Here is a 15,245-nt window from a genome sequence, read left to right on the forward strand (position 1 = left end):
TTAGATTTTTTTCTTTTTCTGTTTGCTTTGCAATAAGAGTTTTTCTGTTGAAAAAAAAAAAACTCATTAACCTTACCTTGCCGGACCCCACTTGGACTCGGATCACCCGAAGAATCCTACCATTTTGGCTGAGCTAACGACTGAAATGTCTAATATCGGTTTCTCCTATTCCCCTTTCAACACATTTCTTTGTGTGTTGAAGGGTTAAGAACCAGTTTAATTCATGCTTACCGGAGAAGAGAAAACATGGTCTGTTATGCAACCTATTCAACAATAGGGCAATCAGATGGTACATGTGTCAATTGTCAACGTCTTTATTTTTTTCAATCGTTCACTTGGAAATCTTTGATTTTTTGGGAGTTTTCTCAGTTCGTAGAGCTCTACCACGCTTAACTTGTAGCTTTCTGTAATCTTGACGTGGCATGTGAATACGGCCAAGTTTGGAACCGAAAACATCCTTTGACATATTCTTGACCTTCTTGGGCTGCAGAGGAAATATTAACTTTAATTTCAATAACTAAAACAATAAAACACGTAATTACCTTGGCTGCGCTCGGGGTGCGACAAGCACGTTTGAAAAGATCGGCAGAGGCTAATTTTGTTCTTCTGATAACTAAATCGGCAGAAGGTCCAATCTCTTCCAACTCAATATGAGGTGTCTTTGTCCCACTTTTGGTCATCAAAATCCTATTTAGCAAATAAAAGAATTAATTATTTTTCTATTACAATTTCGGACATCATACTTGTAACTACGGAGAAAAATTTTGCCGTCAGCAGCCGTGAAAGAAAGAGCGTGTTCGAACCCAGCAAGCCGAACTTGTTCCACAGATTCTCCTCGGAAAAAATCAATCAGGAGAGATTTGCATTTGGAATACTCTTCATTTTGATGCCAGACATCCCCAGAAAAAATCAGGCAAGGTTTTGTACCCTCCATGACTTTACTGTTTTTTATTTCAGTCAAAGATTTAAATTGTTCCACACCAAATTCAATCATGTCAAGCAGTTGGTGATCAAAAATCCTTCCTTAAAGAGCCAAATACGATGAGTTTTTGCTTCTGAATAATTAGTGACCAGAAAAAAATAAAAATAAATACCTAGAATAACATTGTTGGCCCGTTTCTTATTGTGGGAACAAAATGCAAACAGGGACAGGTCATATTTTTGGGTGAGTTCCTCTATGGGCTTGACATCTTCAAATGGGTTGAAGGGATGTTTCTGTCCAAAGTATGTCGACTGTGTTCGTTTAATTGCATGCTGGTGGGTTTTTAAAGAATGTTAAGAGTCTATAAAAATATAAAATGTCACACAGACTACCAGATCTTTGACGAACTGTAGGGAAGTTGCACTAGCCGTAGCACCACGAAGCATTAAAGCTTTTTTGGATAATTCAATGATTTTCGGTTCTCTCTTTGCCAACATCCGCTTACCGCGGTGGGTCTTGGGCTTCCTAAAATATAAACATAATGAAATTCGTAGCAAAATAAACAGAAACATCACTTCACTTACGTTATTCTAACACTCATTTTGGAAATACTTGTGTAGTTTACGAAATTTTACACAAGGATAACTTGTTATAACTTTACAAACGCAACAGCTTTTCTCCACACGTCCCACGGCTAACACGCGGGTCTAACGAACTGTAGGTTCGTCTGCTGAATTAGTTGTGAAATTTGAAAAGATTTGACAATGATTCCTAATAAACGACACATTATTAATCAAAAATTTTCATTATTATAAAAATTTAATAAATGTTGCTGTGTATTTAATTATGATAGTCTTCCGTTTACCGACCGTAGTTCCGTTACTTCCGTATTTCACAGTTTCTAGGCTGTATGGCAAGGTTGCATCTCAAATCAAAATAACAGCTAAGTTGTCTGATCATATCCCGCACGTGTGCAAAAAATTACCTGGGAAAAATAATATCTAGTTAAAATTATGAATCCTGTTGTTATCGCTTCAGAATCTGGCAGTCAAAAATTTGGTTTACCCTTTGTAGATTTCATTAAATTGCAATGCCAAGTGGGTTGTCCAGTAAAAGTGACAACTTCCAAGGGAACATTTATTTGCAAGGTATATCCCAGAACTGATTTAAAAATGACGCTATTATTGAGAATACAGTTCAATTATATAGCGAGCGGCGAAAGTTTCTCCTCATTCAGCCGTTATTAGTTGCAGATCAGCTTTGTGCTTCAAAACTGACCACTAAACCAGCAACGACTGTAAGTGTAACTATTGTGACAAACAGTTATCAAACTGTTGGCAATTTGAAAAAATGCAAACTACCCCTTCTAGTGAAAAACCTTCTTTCGAACAAGATCATCTCTCAGTTGTCATCTATAAATGTTGGCAAATTCTTCCCAGCAGGAAATGTTGAAAAGATTTTGGTTCTTGAAACAAAACCTGATGGAGAAGCTCTAACAGTATCAGCTAAAACACAAATCAGAATTGAAAACATTATAACAGAAAAGTGGATGCAAACACAAGAAAAAGTTCAATCCACTAGACTAGGTGGAGTTGCTGAGACCTACAGCAAACTGAAAGAACTTGTTGTATATCCCCTTGAGTATCCAGATGTGTTTTCTCAGTTATGTGCCCCTAGAGGAATCCTTTTGCATGGTCCACCAGGTTGTGGCAAAAGTTCCATTGTTCAGCAACTCTGCGCGGAGAATGGCTTATTCTTGATACCTGTAACTTGTTCGGACCTCTCTTCTTCCGATCCAGGAGGAAGCGAAGAAAAGCTGAGAAACATTTTCAGAGAAAGTCTGAGTGTTTCGAGTCCGACGGTTCTCTTTCTTGATGGAGTCGATTCGATATGCCCAAAACGGGGTGGCCAGACGCATACGAATCGTTTGATCACTTGTTTAACGGGCTTGATTGATGGCATTGATACCAACCGTAATCTAACTATCATGGCAGCCACCAACAGACTTGAAGATGTGGATCCTTCTCTTCGTCGGCCCGGCAGACTTGATAGAGAAGTATTATTTGCTGGAGAGGGAAAATGTTGTGCTTGTTTTAAAAATTTCTTATTTGTATTTCTGAAAGGTTCATCTCTATGCTCCAAACTGTCATCAACGACAAGAAATTATCAATGCCATTTGTCAAGATCTTGAACTAAGTTATTCATCAGAAGACGTTAGACCAGTCGCTGAAATGACACCTGGCTTTGTTGGCGCTGATTTAAACCTTTTGTGTCGCGAAGCTTTCTATCTTTCTGAGGTGAAATGTATTAACAGCAAAAATCGTTTGACGATCTTTAATCTGATAATTCATTAGGATGCAGGCCAACTAACACTCCGAGATTGGAAGGCAGCTATTGGTCGTGTAAGACCGTCGGCAATGAGAGAAAATTCTGGCAATGGCGAGGTAAATATCAAAAACTTCTAACCCTGAAGTATTTCAAACATCGTTGACATTTGCAGTTTCGTCGAGTCAGCTGGGATGAAGTGGGTGGATTGGAGGAGGCCAGAATGTACATCCGCCGTAGTGTTGAATGGCCGTTGAAATACCCCGAAGCTTTCGAAAGGCTAAACGTCCCCCGACCAAAAGGAGTCTTGATTTATGGCCCACCTGGCTGCGGAAAGTCGTTGTTAGTAAGAGCAGCAGCTTCCTCGTGCACGGCTTCGTTCCTGTCCATTTCAGCAGCTGAACTATTTTCACCATTTGTTGGTGATTCAGAGAAAATGGTCTCAGATCTCTTCCGTCGTGCCAGACAGGCTGTTCCAGCCATTCTTTTCTTGGATGAATTAGGTGATTACATTTTAGAATGGAATCTCTTTATGTTTGACTAAAGTTGGTTTCGATAGACGCTATGGTTGGAGGACGCACGAACGCCAATCACGGACGGACGGCCCAACTAGGCGTAGTGGCTGCCTTGCTTCAAGAAATGGACGGAATTTCTTCCAGTCAAGGGGTTGTGGTGGTCGGCGCTACAAACAGACCTGACAAGATTGACGGGGCATTGCTTCGACCTGGCCGTTTCGATTCTTTAGTCCACATCCCTCATCCGGATGAGGCGGCCCGATTGGCTATCCTCAAGTCCCTCAGCCGAAAGATGCCGCTAAAAGATGTTGATCTCAAACATTTGGCTGAGCTGACGAATCTCTTTTCGGGAGCCGATTTAGAGTCGCTAACAAAAGAGGTATAAAAAGAAACATCTATTTACTTGCTGATTTGCTGCTGAAATTCAAGTCTTTATTAGGCTGCACTGGGAGCCCTGGAAGAAGATATGTCGGCTTTTGAAATCCTTCAAAAACATTTCGACCAAGCACTCGCTAGAGTTCCTCCTTCTTTAACAGCGCAGCAAGTCGATTTCTATAGTGACTATGCTTCAGGCAAAAGAAAATGAAAAACTTTGCTTTTGTATTATGGGTGTTAGTTAAGCTCGTCAATGGATTAGGAGGACTACCTTTTAAGCCCAAAAATGTAAATAAACAAAAAATTCTCTAAAAAATGCGAGACACTGGGAGAGAGATCCTTTACACTGAAGGGGGAAAAAAAAAACTTATTTTTGTTTTGCCTTTTCTAAGAGTTTAAGATTTTCTATTGCACTTTTCCATTGTGGGTCGAGTGAAAGAGCCCGTTGATAAGATTGCTCAGCCTTTTGAAACTTCTTCCAACGATGATAGAGCACACCAAGATTCGTATGGTAAATGGGGCTGTGCGGATTGAGCTGAATGGCCGACAAAAAGTGACGTTCCGATTCCTTGAATTGACCCTGTTTGCCTAAAATGCCGGCCAGGCTAAAATGCAAATTGGCTTCGTTGGGTAAAATGGTCAAGGCTTCCAAGGCCGTGGATTGCGATCGCTGCGACTGACCTATTTCGTTCCGTAAGTACATTTTTTGAAGAAAACTTGCCCTTTATAATTAATACCTGTATTGTCAAGCATGACTATAAGGTTGGTCCAGGCTAAAACGTGAGTAGGTTGCAACAGAGTGGCATTCCTGAAGGCTTCCTCAGCTTCCCGATAACGTTCCAATTCCAAATACTATGAATACAAAGACAATTAATAATCATGAAAATATACAATAAAATTAAAGGTTAGGTTTTGAACAGCTCACGAGATTGCCTAAATTGTAATAACAGTCGGGGTACTTTCGGCGATGACTTAGCGCTGTCAAGTAACTCATCCGGGCTTCTTTGTGCTTGCGGAGAAGAGCCTGGACGATGCCTAGATTCATCCACGCAGCCGCGAAATCAGGTCGGACACTGATGGCTTTAAGTAGCCAACTTTCTGCAGCTTGGAAACGGCCTAAATCTTTGAGCAAATTGGCTAAATTGTTCATGGCTTGGTCGTAGTCGGGATTCAATTCAAGGGCCTTTTCATAGCGATCGATTGCCACGTCACGTAACCCTCGATCCGCTGCATTTTTCCCAATATTGTAATGGACTTTGGCGTTCAGTGGACAAATTTTCAGCCCCGACAAAAAGAGCTGACCTTCGTCTTGCCAATCGAGACTTCGTCGGAAGGATTTCAAGCCAAAAGTGAGCACAACGGACAGAAGACAACATCGTAATATCAACAATTTTGAGTAGCGACACGAGGGAAAGAACGCACAGAGTTTTTCAGCGCCATAGACGAGCACGAGGCAGTATCCAGCGACGGGTATAAAGAGAACACGTTCAGCTACGACGAAACCAACGCGGAAGAAGATGTTGGTAGCAGGCAAGAAGGGGACAGCCATTAAGGCCAGCCCAAGAGTCAGAAATTTCCGTTGCCTTTGAGACGGGCTGAACAGAGCTCTGAAAGCGGCTGAAAAAGTGACGATCCAAAAGAACAACGAGCCCAAATTGCGAAGATCCATCACGTGTTTAACGAGCGGGATACAACCCATTGACCAGTCGAAGCAAAGCCATTGGGGCCATACGAGTAGCAGGGCGTGAATTGAGTAGATGTAATTATAACTCAGCGCCCTAGTCATCGTGGAATCGGCGAATGATGCTGGATTGTCCACCCGTTGGAAAGCTGGCGGTCCAGTTGAACCCATGACGCTCAGTCTGATGTAAAGGAGCGCCATGCCAACCACAGCTATTAGACAGAAACGCTGAAGAATGTCGCGCCGTTTTATGATAGTGCCGAGATTCAAAGTTCCAGACACGGACCTGATGACGTCGTAGACGGCGATAACACCTAGCACGGTGATGCCTTGTTCTTTGCAAAACATGGCTACAGTGCAACTAGCCATTGAACCGGCAAAGGACGTCAACGAGCCTGCATCCAAGTGTTTAGCGTACAAGTAGATGGAGAGGAAATAGAAGATTCCACAGAGGAGATCCGCTCGCCCAACTATCCCACTGACGGCTTCAGTGTGGACGGGATGAACGGAAAAGATGACAGCTGAAACGAACGATAACCGCGGCCGGCTTTCCTTCAGTAGAGTGGCAAAAATGATGAGGCTGAGAGTACAGCAAATGGAATGTAGCAACACATTTGTCAAGTGAAAGTGTGTTGGATTCAATCCACCAAACATGGAATTCAGCCTATCAAAGTTTCAAGTGTTATGAGAAAAACAGGTCTGAAGGATAAAACAAAAAACTTGACAACTTACCTGAATGACAAAATGGTCAATGGTCTATACGACTTGTGACTACTTCTGTGATGTAAAGACGTGCCCCAAAAGTCATTGAAGAAGATTTCGTTAAGTGGAGTTTTGCCTTTTGCATCTTCGTTGTTTACTATTGCTTCTGTGTCGTCAAACACAAAGGACCCATTTATAGAATTAATATAGCACAAAGATGCAAGAATAAAGATGACTATGCAACCAAGTTTCAGTGAAACCTCTAAAGAAAGTTTAATAAGGTTATTAATTATCTTGAATTAAATGTGTCACAAAAGCAAACCTATGCAAATGCCTTGAGCACATTTTTGCGTAGTTGAAGGGATGTTACCGTAACTAGTAGCTACTACGCCATTCTGAATATCTTCTTTCGTGGACGGTTTCATCATGTCCATTGAAAAAACATACTTGTCTTAGTCCCTTTTCTTGTTATTGCCGTGTGTTGATGTTCCTTCGAAAACTGTTAACTTTTGGCACACGCAATAATTCTTACCAAGCTACTAATTACATGATGCACAAGAAAAAAACATGAAAGACTGACATGTGTACACTAGAGTCCAGTGTTGCTCGGCGATTCCGAGAATCTTTCTTCTCGAGTCTTAGAGCCCTGAAAGGCATCTGTCAAATGTCACTAGTGTAAACTACTGTTCACCCAATCGGTTTCGGCAACCTTTACGTTGCATGTAAACCCGGGCTGTTACTGTTACCTATTAAAAACGTAAAGGTTTTAACTCCAAACTAGGGAAGAAAAACCTAGAAAATCAAAGCAATAATGTACAACTATGGCATTCATTTACCTCCATCCCACTTTATCTTACATAAAAAATATCTGAAGGAACTAAATTATACAACCTAGATGTAGTTACACAAGACATTTTTATGTTGAACAATATCAAAAACTCAAAATACAGGCATTTTCGGTAAAGAACATGAAACAAAATGTTTTACAGAATTAGATGTGTATCATGTATTGTACACAAACTCTATCACTTTCTTGCCAGAGCTACTCCAAATCCAATCAGACTGCCCAAAGCCAAGGCTGCTCCACCTATAATAGCCATGCCTTTCAATCCCTCTAGGAAAAGACAAAATTTAAAACAGCAGTTTAGATTGGGTTTTCTAAAAGAAAAGTTTCAATACCTCTTTCCATGCGTTTTTCAATTGTGTGTTTCAGAGTTTGAACTTGCCGATTGCCTGGTTCTACCTGTAGTAAAACTTTTGTATATCCTAAGGCTTTGCTGTATTCCTATTCACAGAAGAATAATTATTACATAAGGTTATGACTCATTCAGCAGCTTCCAAAAATCATTACTTTAATTTTGGCATTGCCAATAGCCAGGTAATAGATACAGTCCCGTTTTCCAGATTCATTTTCACCCTTTGACAAATCTTCCAAAAGAAAAATGCCTCTTTTCACATCTGTAGGATATTTACTCCGAATTAAGCACCAGGCATATTCAAATTGGATGACATGAGTAACTGTTCCCTGGGCCAAACTGTCATGGTACCGCCGCTCAAATTTCTGTCACGTTCCAACATGTATGTTATTGAAATTCTGATTAGTGATACTTCTTTCATAAGTTTACAATAACAACTCTAAATGCATACCCTTAAGTCCTCTTCGGAAACACTTTCATCGAGAACGTCCTCCATTTTGCCACCGTAAGTTCCTCTAAAAGTATTGCAAAAACTTTGGTGATGAAAACAAGAACGTATTCCGTCAGGGGGAAACAGCTGATGTCACAGATTATTTTTCAGCAGACGAAAAATATATGCGGGAATTTCAAAACAATTGCTTGAAGCCTTCTTTAAAATGTTGCCTCTAAGAAAAGGAATGATGAAGTTTCCTGAATGATTTCCAAAAGAGTATAATTAGTATATATAAAATCATACTCACACTCTACTACACATTCTTTAGAAGCTGCCTTTAAGAAGCTTATTAGGTTTTGTATGGTTGGGTACTTTATGCAGCCACAGTGGCATACATAAGAACATTCCTACAGCTCTACGGGAAGTAGAAAGGGACAATGAAAAGCAATTAAGGAAAGCTTGTGGTGGGTTGTGTATTCTTGCAAAATATTATATATTTCCATGTTTTGATACTACTCTAATTATGATTTCCATATTTTTCACCTTTGTTTGAGCTTAGATTTTTTTTTTAATGTACATTTTGAATGACGTGTCTCGTGTTCGCCCTTGATGCATACCGAGAGTAAATTTCGCAGAGACTCTCTCGTGGTAACTGTCACGATAAAATCAATCAAGATTTCACACGTGATCGTAACGATAGGCCGGGTGAATACTTAATCAAAAATAGGTCGCATCTTCAAGTTCTTCTCAAAGATGTGTACATGTCGCCTTGCAAGATTTGAATAACACGAAGCAGACGAAAATTCAAATTTCGAAAACAAGATTGAAAATGTAATATTCAGAATAAACTTGTATTTGGTTTATAAATAGTCTGTATAAAAATACGAAAACTGTACATTTTAAGGTGAGGATCGATTTTTTAAAAATCGTTATATGGACGCGTTCTGACTTGATGGATAATTTATCGAACTCTTTAGGCGGGCAATAGAAATGGGTTTCGATTTGACTCCGTACAGTAAGTGGCTGCTGTTGCTGCCGATATGCAACAAACTCATTTCAGGTGTTAAAACAGCAATGGAATCAACACTTCCGATGCTGTTATTTCCACTAGAATTGCTGCTTCTATCGCTGCAAGATGACAAAGAAGTTTTCCTAGTATTGGAAAGACTTTTCTGGACTTTGTTGTTGTTGTTGTTCGCGGCGTGACGAGTTTTAGTCACCAAGGCGCCGAGGATTTTCGAAAAGGCCGAGAATCTTATCATTCTCGGATAGGGCAGGATGTGCGAACTGGATATCAATTGGCGGATCAACTTTTGAAAAACAATTTTCACTCCGCACTGATTTTGAGTAGGATAGTCTTTGTAGAATGATTCAGCAGCCGAAAACTCATCAAATGGACAACCAAATTCGTCAGCAACAGCTTGGCCTTCTACACGTGTTACCTGTAACCGAGTTCAAATTGTTAGTTTTATTTGAGAAATATTATGTTGAAGGGGTTGGTTGTTACCTGTCGTCTGTGTTGTAAATCCAACTGATTGGCCACTAAATATTTTGGCGAATTGAACGGCAATCGGGAAAGGATTTGACGTGCTCTATCGAAAGATTTGGAGTTTGTTAGCGAATAGACGACAAGGAAGGCGTTGCATTTTTCGGTGTCCAGTGACAATAGCATTTCGTCTTCCTCTTGCACCTTTTGTTTAAATAGTGATTCGTAAACATTATATCCGATAATCCATGAAAATGTATAATATATAAACCACTTACATCGTTGTCATGGGGTCGAGAAATATCAAGAATATCGACATTTGTTTTAAGCGATCCGCCCATGTAGGGGAAAGAATGATGATAAGTCATGTCCGTGCCGGAATAATAATCACCGATAAAACGACTTGTCAGGTATTGCACTGTCAGAGCTACAGACAGAATTTTGCCATTTAGATCAATCGTTTTTTAAAATAGAAAATAGACAAATAAACGAACCTGTTTTCCCAACGGCTGAAGACCCAAGGACAGTAATGCACAGTCGGCCACTGGTGGTTCTTATTGACGATTTGACGTTGCCTAAAGATTCCTTCATTTTTTTGATGAAAATACGAAATTGAACGAAAAGCGTGAACTAATCTTGAGTGAATGCTGCGACGTTTGATCCTGAAATCTCTTCGTGCCCTCCTTTTTATAGCGGCCGACAATATACGGACATGCGCAGTGGGACGCACAATCGCGAATCACCTGAAAGTGTTGCAATTTGAAATACTAGCTTTATAGAAAACGATGTTTTGCGATTGGGAAACTAGTACAAACCACAAAAAGAATAGACGTTTTGGCCTACATAACGTCTACTTGTATCAGTAACAACTCCTGTTATAAAAATGCATTCAATTAAGAAATGTTTACACATGACAAGCCATCTTTTTTTCCGTATAAGCAACTAAGAATCGGGATGGAAACATTAGACAACTGGCGATTTTCCCATACCCAAGGTCATCACTTGTTACCAATAAATGGATAAACGCAGACTAGTGGGAACGAATAACGAAGCATAGCCCTGCAAAAGTTATGCTAATTGCAAACGGATATGTTGGCAAACTTGTGATGCTGATCACGTATAACAAGTTGGACACGAATGAACTGATCATCAAGGACGAATAATATTGAGTTTACATGAACTTGGGTTCAAATGAATGTCAATTCACCTTGCCCTTTGGTGAACGTAAAAAAAAAACCAAACTTCGATAATTGGTCAAGGTGAGCTGGTATGCATAAGAGAAGTGCAACCTATTTCTGGGGCGTACAGCGTCGCACAAACATTAACAAGATTTCGCCAAACGTAAGAAAGCATCGAATACAGACTAAACGTTGAAGTGAGATGTCCTACATTTTTCAAAAAAATCATATACATTGTCACACTTATTAGCCTAAATAAAATGTAATGCAGGCAAATAGGTCAGCCCAAAACTTCGTTCGTTCCTTATGCGTTTTGTACATGGATGCATACGGCACGTTTAGTAATAATACCTTTTTAAACTTATTCCGTTAAACATTTCGAAAGAAACTAACGTGTCCCCTATGTCACACACACGTGGCATATATAAAAGCAGTATCCACATGAAAAAGATAATGATGAGCCATTAAATGGCCGTGAAAGAGAGAGGGAGAGATCAAAGCTCTCCACAAGTCCATCACAATGTCAATGGTCAATTGGAAGGCTAGATTACACTTAACAAGACTCCCCTGCAAGTCCAACTCTTTTCAGCCATTGAAAAGATGCATATGAAATTGATGTGATGAAAAAGAGAAAAAAAATTATAAAAAAAAATAGTGGACTGCATGATCTTTCTCTCCAATTATAATAGCCTCCCATTATATATATTTGATACTTACTGCCCGTGGAGGAGATGAGCACGCCGACCTGGGAGAAAGAAATCAACGGCACGTGCCTATTTATTTATTTTATTTTATTTTTTATATAGTTTACCACCAAAAGAATCCATTCAATCCACGTGTAGGCATTCGTTTTCAAAAAACTGTTGGACGGTAGAGTTGTTTCTTATGCCCTGGAGTGTGTTACGTTCAATTTAAAACAGGCAAACAAAATGGAGGTTCAAAACTTTTTTTTATCATAATGAAAACCGTCAAAACGATTAAAACGAGAAAAGAGTTTCGGTACCTGTCGGGTCAAATTCAGAGACCAAATTGAACAAAAGAAAAGCCAAGGACAACCTTGCCTCCTTAGCAGAGTCTATGACAACAATGGCTGCTGCCGTCGACACACGAATCGCACACGAGAAAATTTCACTCTTTTGACCGAGACCTGAATCGATACCATGAGGCGGTTGAATACTCAGATCTGTACCATACGGATTCAATGTTAAACAACAACAGCTACTGTTCGTAAGCATAATCGACCACCCCATAACTGAAAAACACTTGAAAATGACTAAACGTAACAGATAACAAGAAGATGCCCTTTGTCTCTACATAATGCCAGTTAGGGTAACAAAATGACCCCAGAGAAAATGTGTGATTATTGCCGTACGGATTAATAGAGGCTCTAATTAAAAATTTTTTTTGGAAGGAAAAAGAGAAAAGTGCAAAAAATAGGAAGTATGGAGCACGAGGCATGTTGCAGCCATGCCACGTGCAGGTTGGTGCGGCCTAATAGTCCGTCACCAGGCAGCATCCGCATCATCGCTGTAGCCAACGTTTTACGTAACGCAAAAGACAATTGTCGAAAAACCCAAACATCAGCCAAGATTTTCGTATGATGCCTTCCCGAAAAATGTCGTTATATCCATTTCCTCAATAGGACAAAACCTTATCGATTTCCTGATTTCTGTTTGGATTGGCAGTGCCAATCATTGCTTTGATTGCAGCGTTGCTAAAACGTCATTTATATCTACTGCGTCTCTTGAAGAGCTAGACTAACCCAGCCTCTATTATTTGGCTTCATTGTTTAATGTGGTAGATTGACACAAACCTCTGGTACTATTACAAAAAAGAAAAACCAACTATTTATATGGAGCATTGCACTTATGGTGGGCATTGAAGGCGTTCCGTTTTTAATTGGAAATAATGCTGAGGCTCTATAGCAGCGTCCGTCTACATCATTACTACTGACGCTGACATAGACGCCTAGTGCGCAGTACTACCACCGATTGTTGTGCAATAACTCGGTGAAAATTGATCGTCTGGCTGCTCAGTGTTGATATCGAATTTGCCACGCAATTCTATTCTTGCGGGAAAATGTAGAACTAAAAAAACTAATGTTTTTTTTTACGTCCAATCTTCGTTCAACAAGGGGACTTTGCTAAACGCATTACACAATGGAAAATGTGGTTCACGTAAAGAAATAAAATTACAATCGCCAATGCAATATGCAAATCGGCATGGTTTTCTCATTCTTTGAACAACAACAACAAAAGAGATTGTCTAGCAAATCGCTGGGACCTATTTAGCATCACCTTGGATTCTTAGCAGCTGGAAGAAACACGCGGATCAGCACGCGTTCCATGCTTTCCTTGGGCCTATCCTGATATACTGTATAATCAAGCATATTTAGCCAGCCCGTTGCCCCGAGATATTCAAACAACTGATGTGGCCCAAGGTATGGATTTCCTGCATTGGTCTCAATCGTTAACATTAGGATGTTGACGTATTTCAAGAGCCGTCAACACAACACTAAAAGTGTCTTTTCTTCTCCAGAAGGAATTAACCACGTATTATGTTTTATTTTTAAATTGTATAACACGACGAGAATACTTTTAATCACAATGCCCTATTGGTTTGGTCGCTCATTTCCATGTGGTGCTCGCTGTCCCCTAATCTAATTACCTATTAATAGATTATTTGCTTGACGTTCATTGAACTAGTCACATAGCTCCTAATCAATTTCATATCGTCACGTGGATGCCAACGTGAAACCCATTCTGTGGAGGGAAGGCTCCCTCAACTCTATTCAGGCATAACTGCTAGGTGGGTAGTAGGTGAGGCAAGTATCTACGAATTTTTTCTTTCCAGAAAAGAAAGCCGCAAAAGTCATGCGTACCAATCGGCAATAAATGTGCAACAACTACCCCCGCATCGTAAAGCGAAGTAAAAAAACAGGATCACATGGGTGAGCTACCCTGTGGATCGATAAAATCCAGACGAATCACACAGACGAAGATAATGAGAAACGTCTCCAAGTTGTCAAAGAACAACACTAACATCCCCGTTGCAAACGAGGCCTACAATGAACTGTGGGTAATTAAAAAAATAAAGGGAGAGACTGTATCCTATTTGGATCGCATTGTCTGTTTTAATTGATGAGAAGAATAACACTGTTGACATTTGTTTAAAAAAAAGGACATACGTGAATTGATGATACAGTATTTAGAATTGTTGCATTCAATTGTTGGCAGCAGATGTTGCAACTTTTTGTTGAATCATCTTACCCCATCCTCCTCTGCCACCATCAAAATCTGTTCGGTACTCATCCCTAACCTAGAGGAAGGGAAATATGTATGAACATTGTAAGTTTATTGAAAAAACAATGCTAGCACTGACCTGTCCTCCAGTTTTGCCTCTACCATACTGCCTTCCTTCAATAAATCCTGCATCCCAGTCAGTTCGCACAATTCTGTCATCCAGTCTAGTCCCATTCACAAATCGAATGGCATTTTCAGCATCATTTCTGAGGTAAAATCTAAAAGTTTGAATTTAACAAAAATTTGTTATGTTGATATTGGATTTCTCTTTGAAGTGATATAAATATGAAATGCTCACTCTACAAAACAGAAGCCACATGGAGTTCTTGTGAACTTATCAAGTCCCATGATTATCCTCTTGATATCACCACATTTTCCAAACAATTCATGAATCTGAAACAATAACAAAAGAAAGTTAAGCTACAAATTTCAAAAGGCAGTTTTCAACCTCAGAAATACCTGTTCTTCAGTGGTATAAAATGATAAGTTTCCAACATACAAAGTGCATGACTGACCCAACAGACGCTCTTGCTCTACACGTGAACCCTAAAAAAATACAAATTATTTGCTTTTTTAAATCAAATTAAGAGTAAAGGAGGTACTTTTTTCAATTTTAAAGGGTATTTGTGAACAGCAAGTGCTAGGCGAGTTTTGAATCAATAATGGATGTAATTTTTCTTTCATCTAATCATTCTTACTTTGAAATGTTGGTCTCTGTAAGTGCTTGCCACCGCCATTATCAGAAATTCAATTCGAGAGGTCAATTCCACCGTCGTCCCACTCTCCACAGAAAGATGTTTTTTTTCCCCAATCAAGTGGTTAAAGTTAATCTTGCTAAATTATCAAAGGTAAATGCATGTGTTGAAAAGACTCAATGTTCCGTTTACACAACAAATGACGCGAGATGAGCGTAAGTTTTGAAAAATGCAACAGATGCCCAATAGGTTACACTACTCAAACCGGCATTTGAATTTTGAGGATTTTGACAAACCAGCAATATTATTTGTTCAATAATATGCAGTTTATTAAACTTAAAAAAATTACAAACAAAAACTAAGTCTGGTGTAATTACATAAGGAAATCTTTTTATTTTCAAAGGAGTTGCATAAAGGTGTTATTAAAATTATTCA

At 39.5% G+C, this 15,245-nt stretch overlaps 6 protein-coding genes across 11 annotated transcripts; 1 reads left to right on the plus strand and 5 right to left on the minus strand.

The window, feature by feature from the left end:
• Positions 1-298: 298 nt before the first annotated feature.
• On the minus strand, positions 299-1,665 carry LOC116921834 (ribosome production factor 2 homolog). Its single transcript, XM_032928197.2, has 6 exons — positions 1,507-1,665; positions 1,315-1,447; positions 1,095-1,254; positions 744-1,023; positions 543-687; positions 299-484 (listed from the first exon to the last, which is right to left on the minus strand). Exons 1-6 carry the CDS (start codon positions 1,521-1,523, stop codon positions 332-334), a joined length of 888 nt encoding a protein of 295 aa, XP_032784088.1. The 5' UTR covers positions 1,524-1,665; the 3' UTR covers positions 299-331.
• A 186-nt stretch (positions 1,666-1,851) lies between these two features.
• LOC116921810 (spermatogenesis-associated protein 5-like protein 1) lies at positions 1,852-4,453 on the plus strand. 3 transcript variants are annotated; one of them, XM_045173195.1, is made up of 8 exons: positions 1,852-2,070; positions 2,132-2,219; positions 2,293-2,978; positions 3,046-3,219; positions 3,277-3,366; positions 3,423-3,750; positions 3,807-4,141; positions 4,202-4,453. In XM_045173195.1, exons 3-8 carry the CDS (start codon positions 2,472-2,474, stop codon positions 4,346-4,348), a joined length of 1,581 nt encoding a protein of 526 aa, XP_045029130.1. In that variant the 5' UTR covers positions 1,852-2,070; positions 2,132-2,219; positions 2,293-2,471; the 3' UTR covers positions 4,349-4,453. The 3 variants fall into 3 exon arrangements, with proteins under 3 accessions (XP_045029130.1, XP_045029129.1, XP_045029128.1); XM_045173194.1 differs by having other exon boundaries at positions 1,852-2,219; XM_045173193.1 differs by having other exon boundaries at positions 2,132-2,978.
• LOC116921809 (protein O-mannosyl-transferase TMTC4) lies at positions 4,342-7,193 on the minus strand. The gene is made up of 5 exons (XM_045173186.1): positions 6,843-7,193; positions 6,551-6,782; positions 5,063-6,482; positions 4,875-4,989; positions 4,342-4,818 (listed from the first exon to the last, which is right to left on the minus strand). The coding sequence occupies exons 1-5, from the start codon at positions 6,952-6,954 to the stop codon at positions 4,505-4,507; spliced, it is 2,193 nt and encodes a 730-aa protein (XP_045029121.1). The 5' UTR covers positions 6,955-7,193; the 3' UTR covers positions 4,342-4,504.
• Positions 7,194-7,416: 223 nt separating this feature from the next.
• LOC116921848 (mitochondrial fission 1 protein) lies at positions 7,417-8,328 on the minus strand. The gene is made up of 4 exons (XM_032928217.2): positions 8,168-8,328; positions 7,872-8,081; positions 7,700-7,805; positions 7,417-7,634 (listed from the first exon to the last, which is right to left on the minus strand). Exons 1-4 carry the CDS (start codon positions 8,210-8,212, stop codon positions 7,546-7,548), a joined length of 450 nt encoding a protein of 149 aa, XP_032784108.2. The 5' UTR covers positions 8,213-8,328; the 3' UTR covers positions 7,417-7,545.
• Positions 8,329-8,981: 653 nt separating this feature from the next.
• LOC116921829 (ras-related and estrogen-regulated growth inhibitor-like protein) lies at positions 8,982-12,146 on the minus strand. 4 transcript variants are annotated; one of them, XM_032928189.2, is made up of 8 exons: positions 11,817-12,146; positions 11,625-11,703; positions 11,531-11,558; positions 10,451-10,507; positions 10,130-10,378; positions 9,914-10,062; positions 9,657-9,839; positions 8,982-9,591 (listed from the first exon to the last, which is right to left on the minus strand). In XM_032928189.2, the coding sequence occupies exons 5-8, from the start codon at positions 10,224-10,226 to the stop codon at positions 9,079-9,081; spliced, it is 942 nt and encodes a 313-aa protein (XP_032784080.2). In that variant the 5' UTR covers positions 10,227-10,378; positions 10,451-10,507; positions 11,531-11,558; positions 11,625-11,703; positions 11,817-12,146; the 3' UTR covers positions 8,982-9,078. The 4 variants fall into 4 exon arrangements, with proteins under 4 accessions (XP_032784080.2, XP_032784082.2, XP_032784083.2 ...); XM_032928191.2 differs by lacking the exon at positions 11,531-11,558; XM_032928192.2 differs by lacking the exon at positions 10,451-10,507.
• Positions 12,147-13,926: 1,780 nt separating this feature from the next.
• On the minus strand, positions 13,927-15,031 carry LOC116921847 (nuclear cap-binding protein subunit 2). The gene is made up of 5 exons (XM_032928216.2): positions 14,814-15,031; positions 14,575-14,661; positions 14,414-14,508; positions 14,195-14,333; positions 13,927-14,131 (listed from the first exon to the last, which is right to left on the minus strand). The coding sequence occupies exons 1-5, from the start codon at positions 14,850-14,852 to the stop codon at positions 14,036-14,038; spliced, it is 456 nt and encodes a 151-aa protein (XP_032784107.1). The 5' UTR covers positions 14,853-15,031; the 3' UTR covers positions 13,927-14,035.
• Between the last annotated feature and the right edge of the window lie 214 nt (positions 15,032-15,245).

The sequence above is a fragment of the Daphnia magna genome, linkage group LG4 (genome assembly GCF_020631705.1).
Source record: "Daphnia magna isolate NIES linkage group LG4, ASM2063170v1.1, whole genome shotgun sequence".
Lineage (NCBI taxonomy): Eukaryota > Metazoa > Arthropoda > Branchiopoda > Diplostraca > Daphniidae > Daphnia > Daphnia magna.

Coding starts and splice junctions, on each gene's coding strand:
- LOC116921810 (XM_045173194.1), top strand. CDS start 2,472: ATGCAAACACAAGAAAAAGTTCAATCCACTAGACTAGGTGGAGTTGCT. Junction 3,220..3,276: donor AAGCTTTCTATCTTTCTGAG/GTGAAATGTATT, acceptor ATAATTCATTAG/GATGCAGGCCAACTAACACT. Junction 3,367..3,422: donor AAAATTCTGGCAATGGCGAG/GTAAATATCAAA, acceptor TGACATTTGCAG/TTTCGTCGAGTCAGCTGGGA.
- LOC116921809 (XM_045173186.1), bottom strand. CDS start 6,954: ATGGACATGATGAAACCGTCCACGAAAGAAGATATTCAGAATGGCGTA. Junction 4,990..5,062: donor ATTACAATTTAGGCAATCTC/GTGAGCTGTTCA, acceptor TTGTATTCATAG/TATTTGGAATTGGAACGTTA. Junction 4,819..4,874: donor AGTCATGCTTGACAATACAG/GTATTAATTATA, acceptor GGAACGAAATAG/GTCAGTCGCAGCGATCGCAA.
- LOC116921848 (XM_032928217.2), bottom strand. CDS start 8,212: ATGGAGGACGTTCTCGATGAAAGTGTTTCCGAAGAGGACTTAAGG. Junction 8,082..8,167: donor TTTCCGAAGAGGACTTAAGG/GTATGCATTTAG, acceptor GGAACGTGACAG/AAATTTGAGCGGCGGTACCA. Junction 7,806..7,871: donor TTGGCAATGCCAAAATTAAA/GTAATGATTTTT, acceptor TTCTGTGAATAG/GAATACAGCAAAGCCTTAGG.
- LOC116921829 (XM_032928191.2), bottom strand. CDS start 10,226: ATGAAGGAATCTTTAGGCAACGTCAAATCGTCAATAAGAACCACCAGT. Junction 10,063..10,129: donor TTCAGCCGTTGGGAAAACAG/GTTCGTTTATTT, acceptor TTCTGTCTGTAG/CTCTGACAGTGCAATACCTG. Junction 9,840..9,913: donor CTCGACCCCATGACAACGAT/GTAAGTGGTTTA, acceptor TTTAAACAAAAG/GTGCAAGAGGAAGACGAAAT.
- LOC116921834 (XM_032928197.2), bottom strand. Junction 1,255..1,314: donor TACAGTTCGTCAAAGATCTG/GTAGTCTGTGTG, acceptor AAAACCCACCAG/CATGCAATTAAACGAACACA. Junction 688..743: donor ATTTTTCTCCGTAGTTACAA/GTATGATGTCCG, acceptor TTTGCTAAATAG/GATTTTGATGACCAAAAGTG.
- LOC116921847 (XM_032928216.2), bottom strand. CDS start 14,852: ATGGCGGTGGCAAGCACTTACAGAGACCAACATTTCAAA. Junction 14,509..14,574: donor TTTATACCACTGAAGAACAG/GTATTTCTGAGG, acceptor TTATTGTTTCAG/ATTCATGAATTGTTTGGAAA. Junction 14,334..14,413: donor TGTGGCTTCTGTTTTGTAGA/GTGAGCATTTCA, acceptor TCAAACTTTTAG/ATTTTACCTCAGAAATGATG.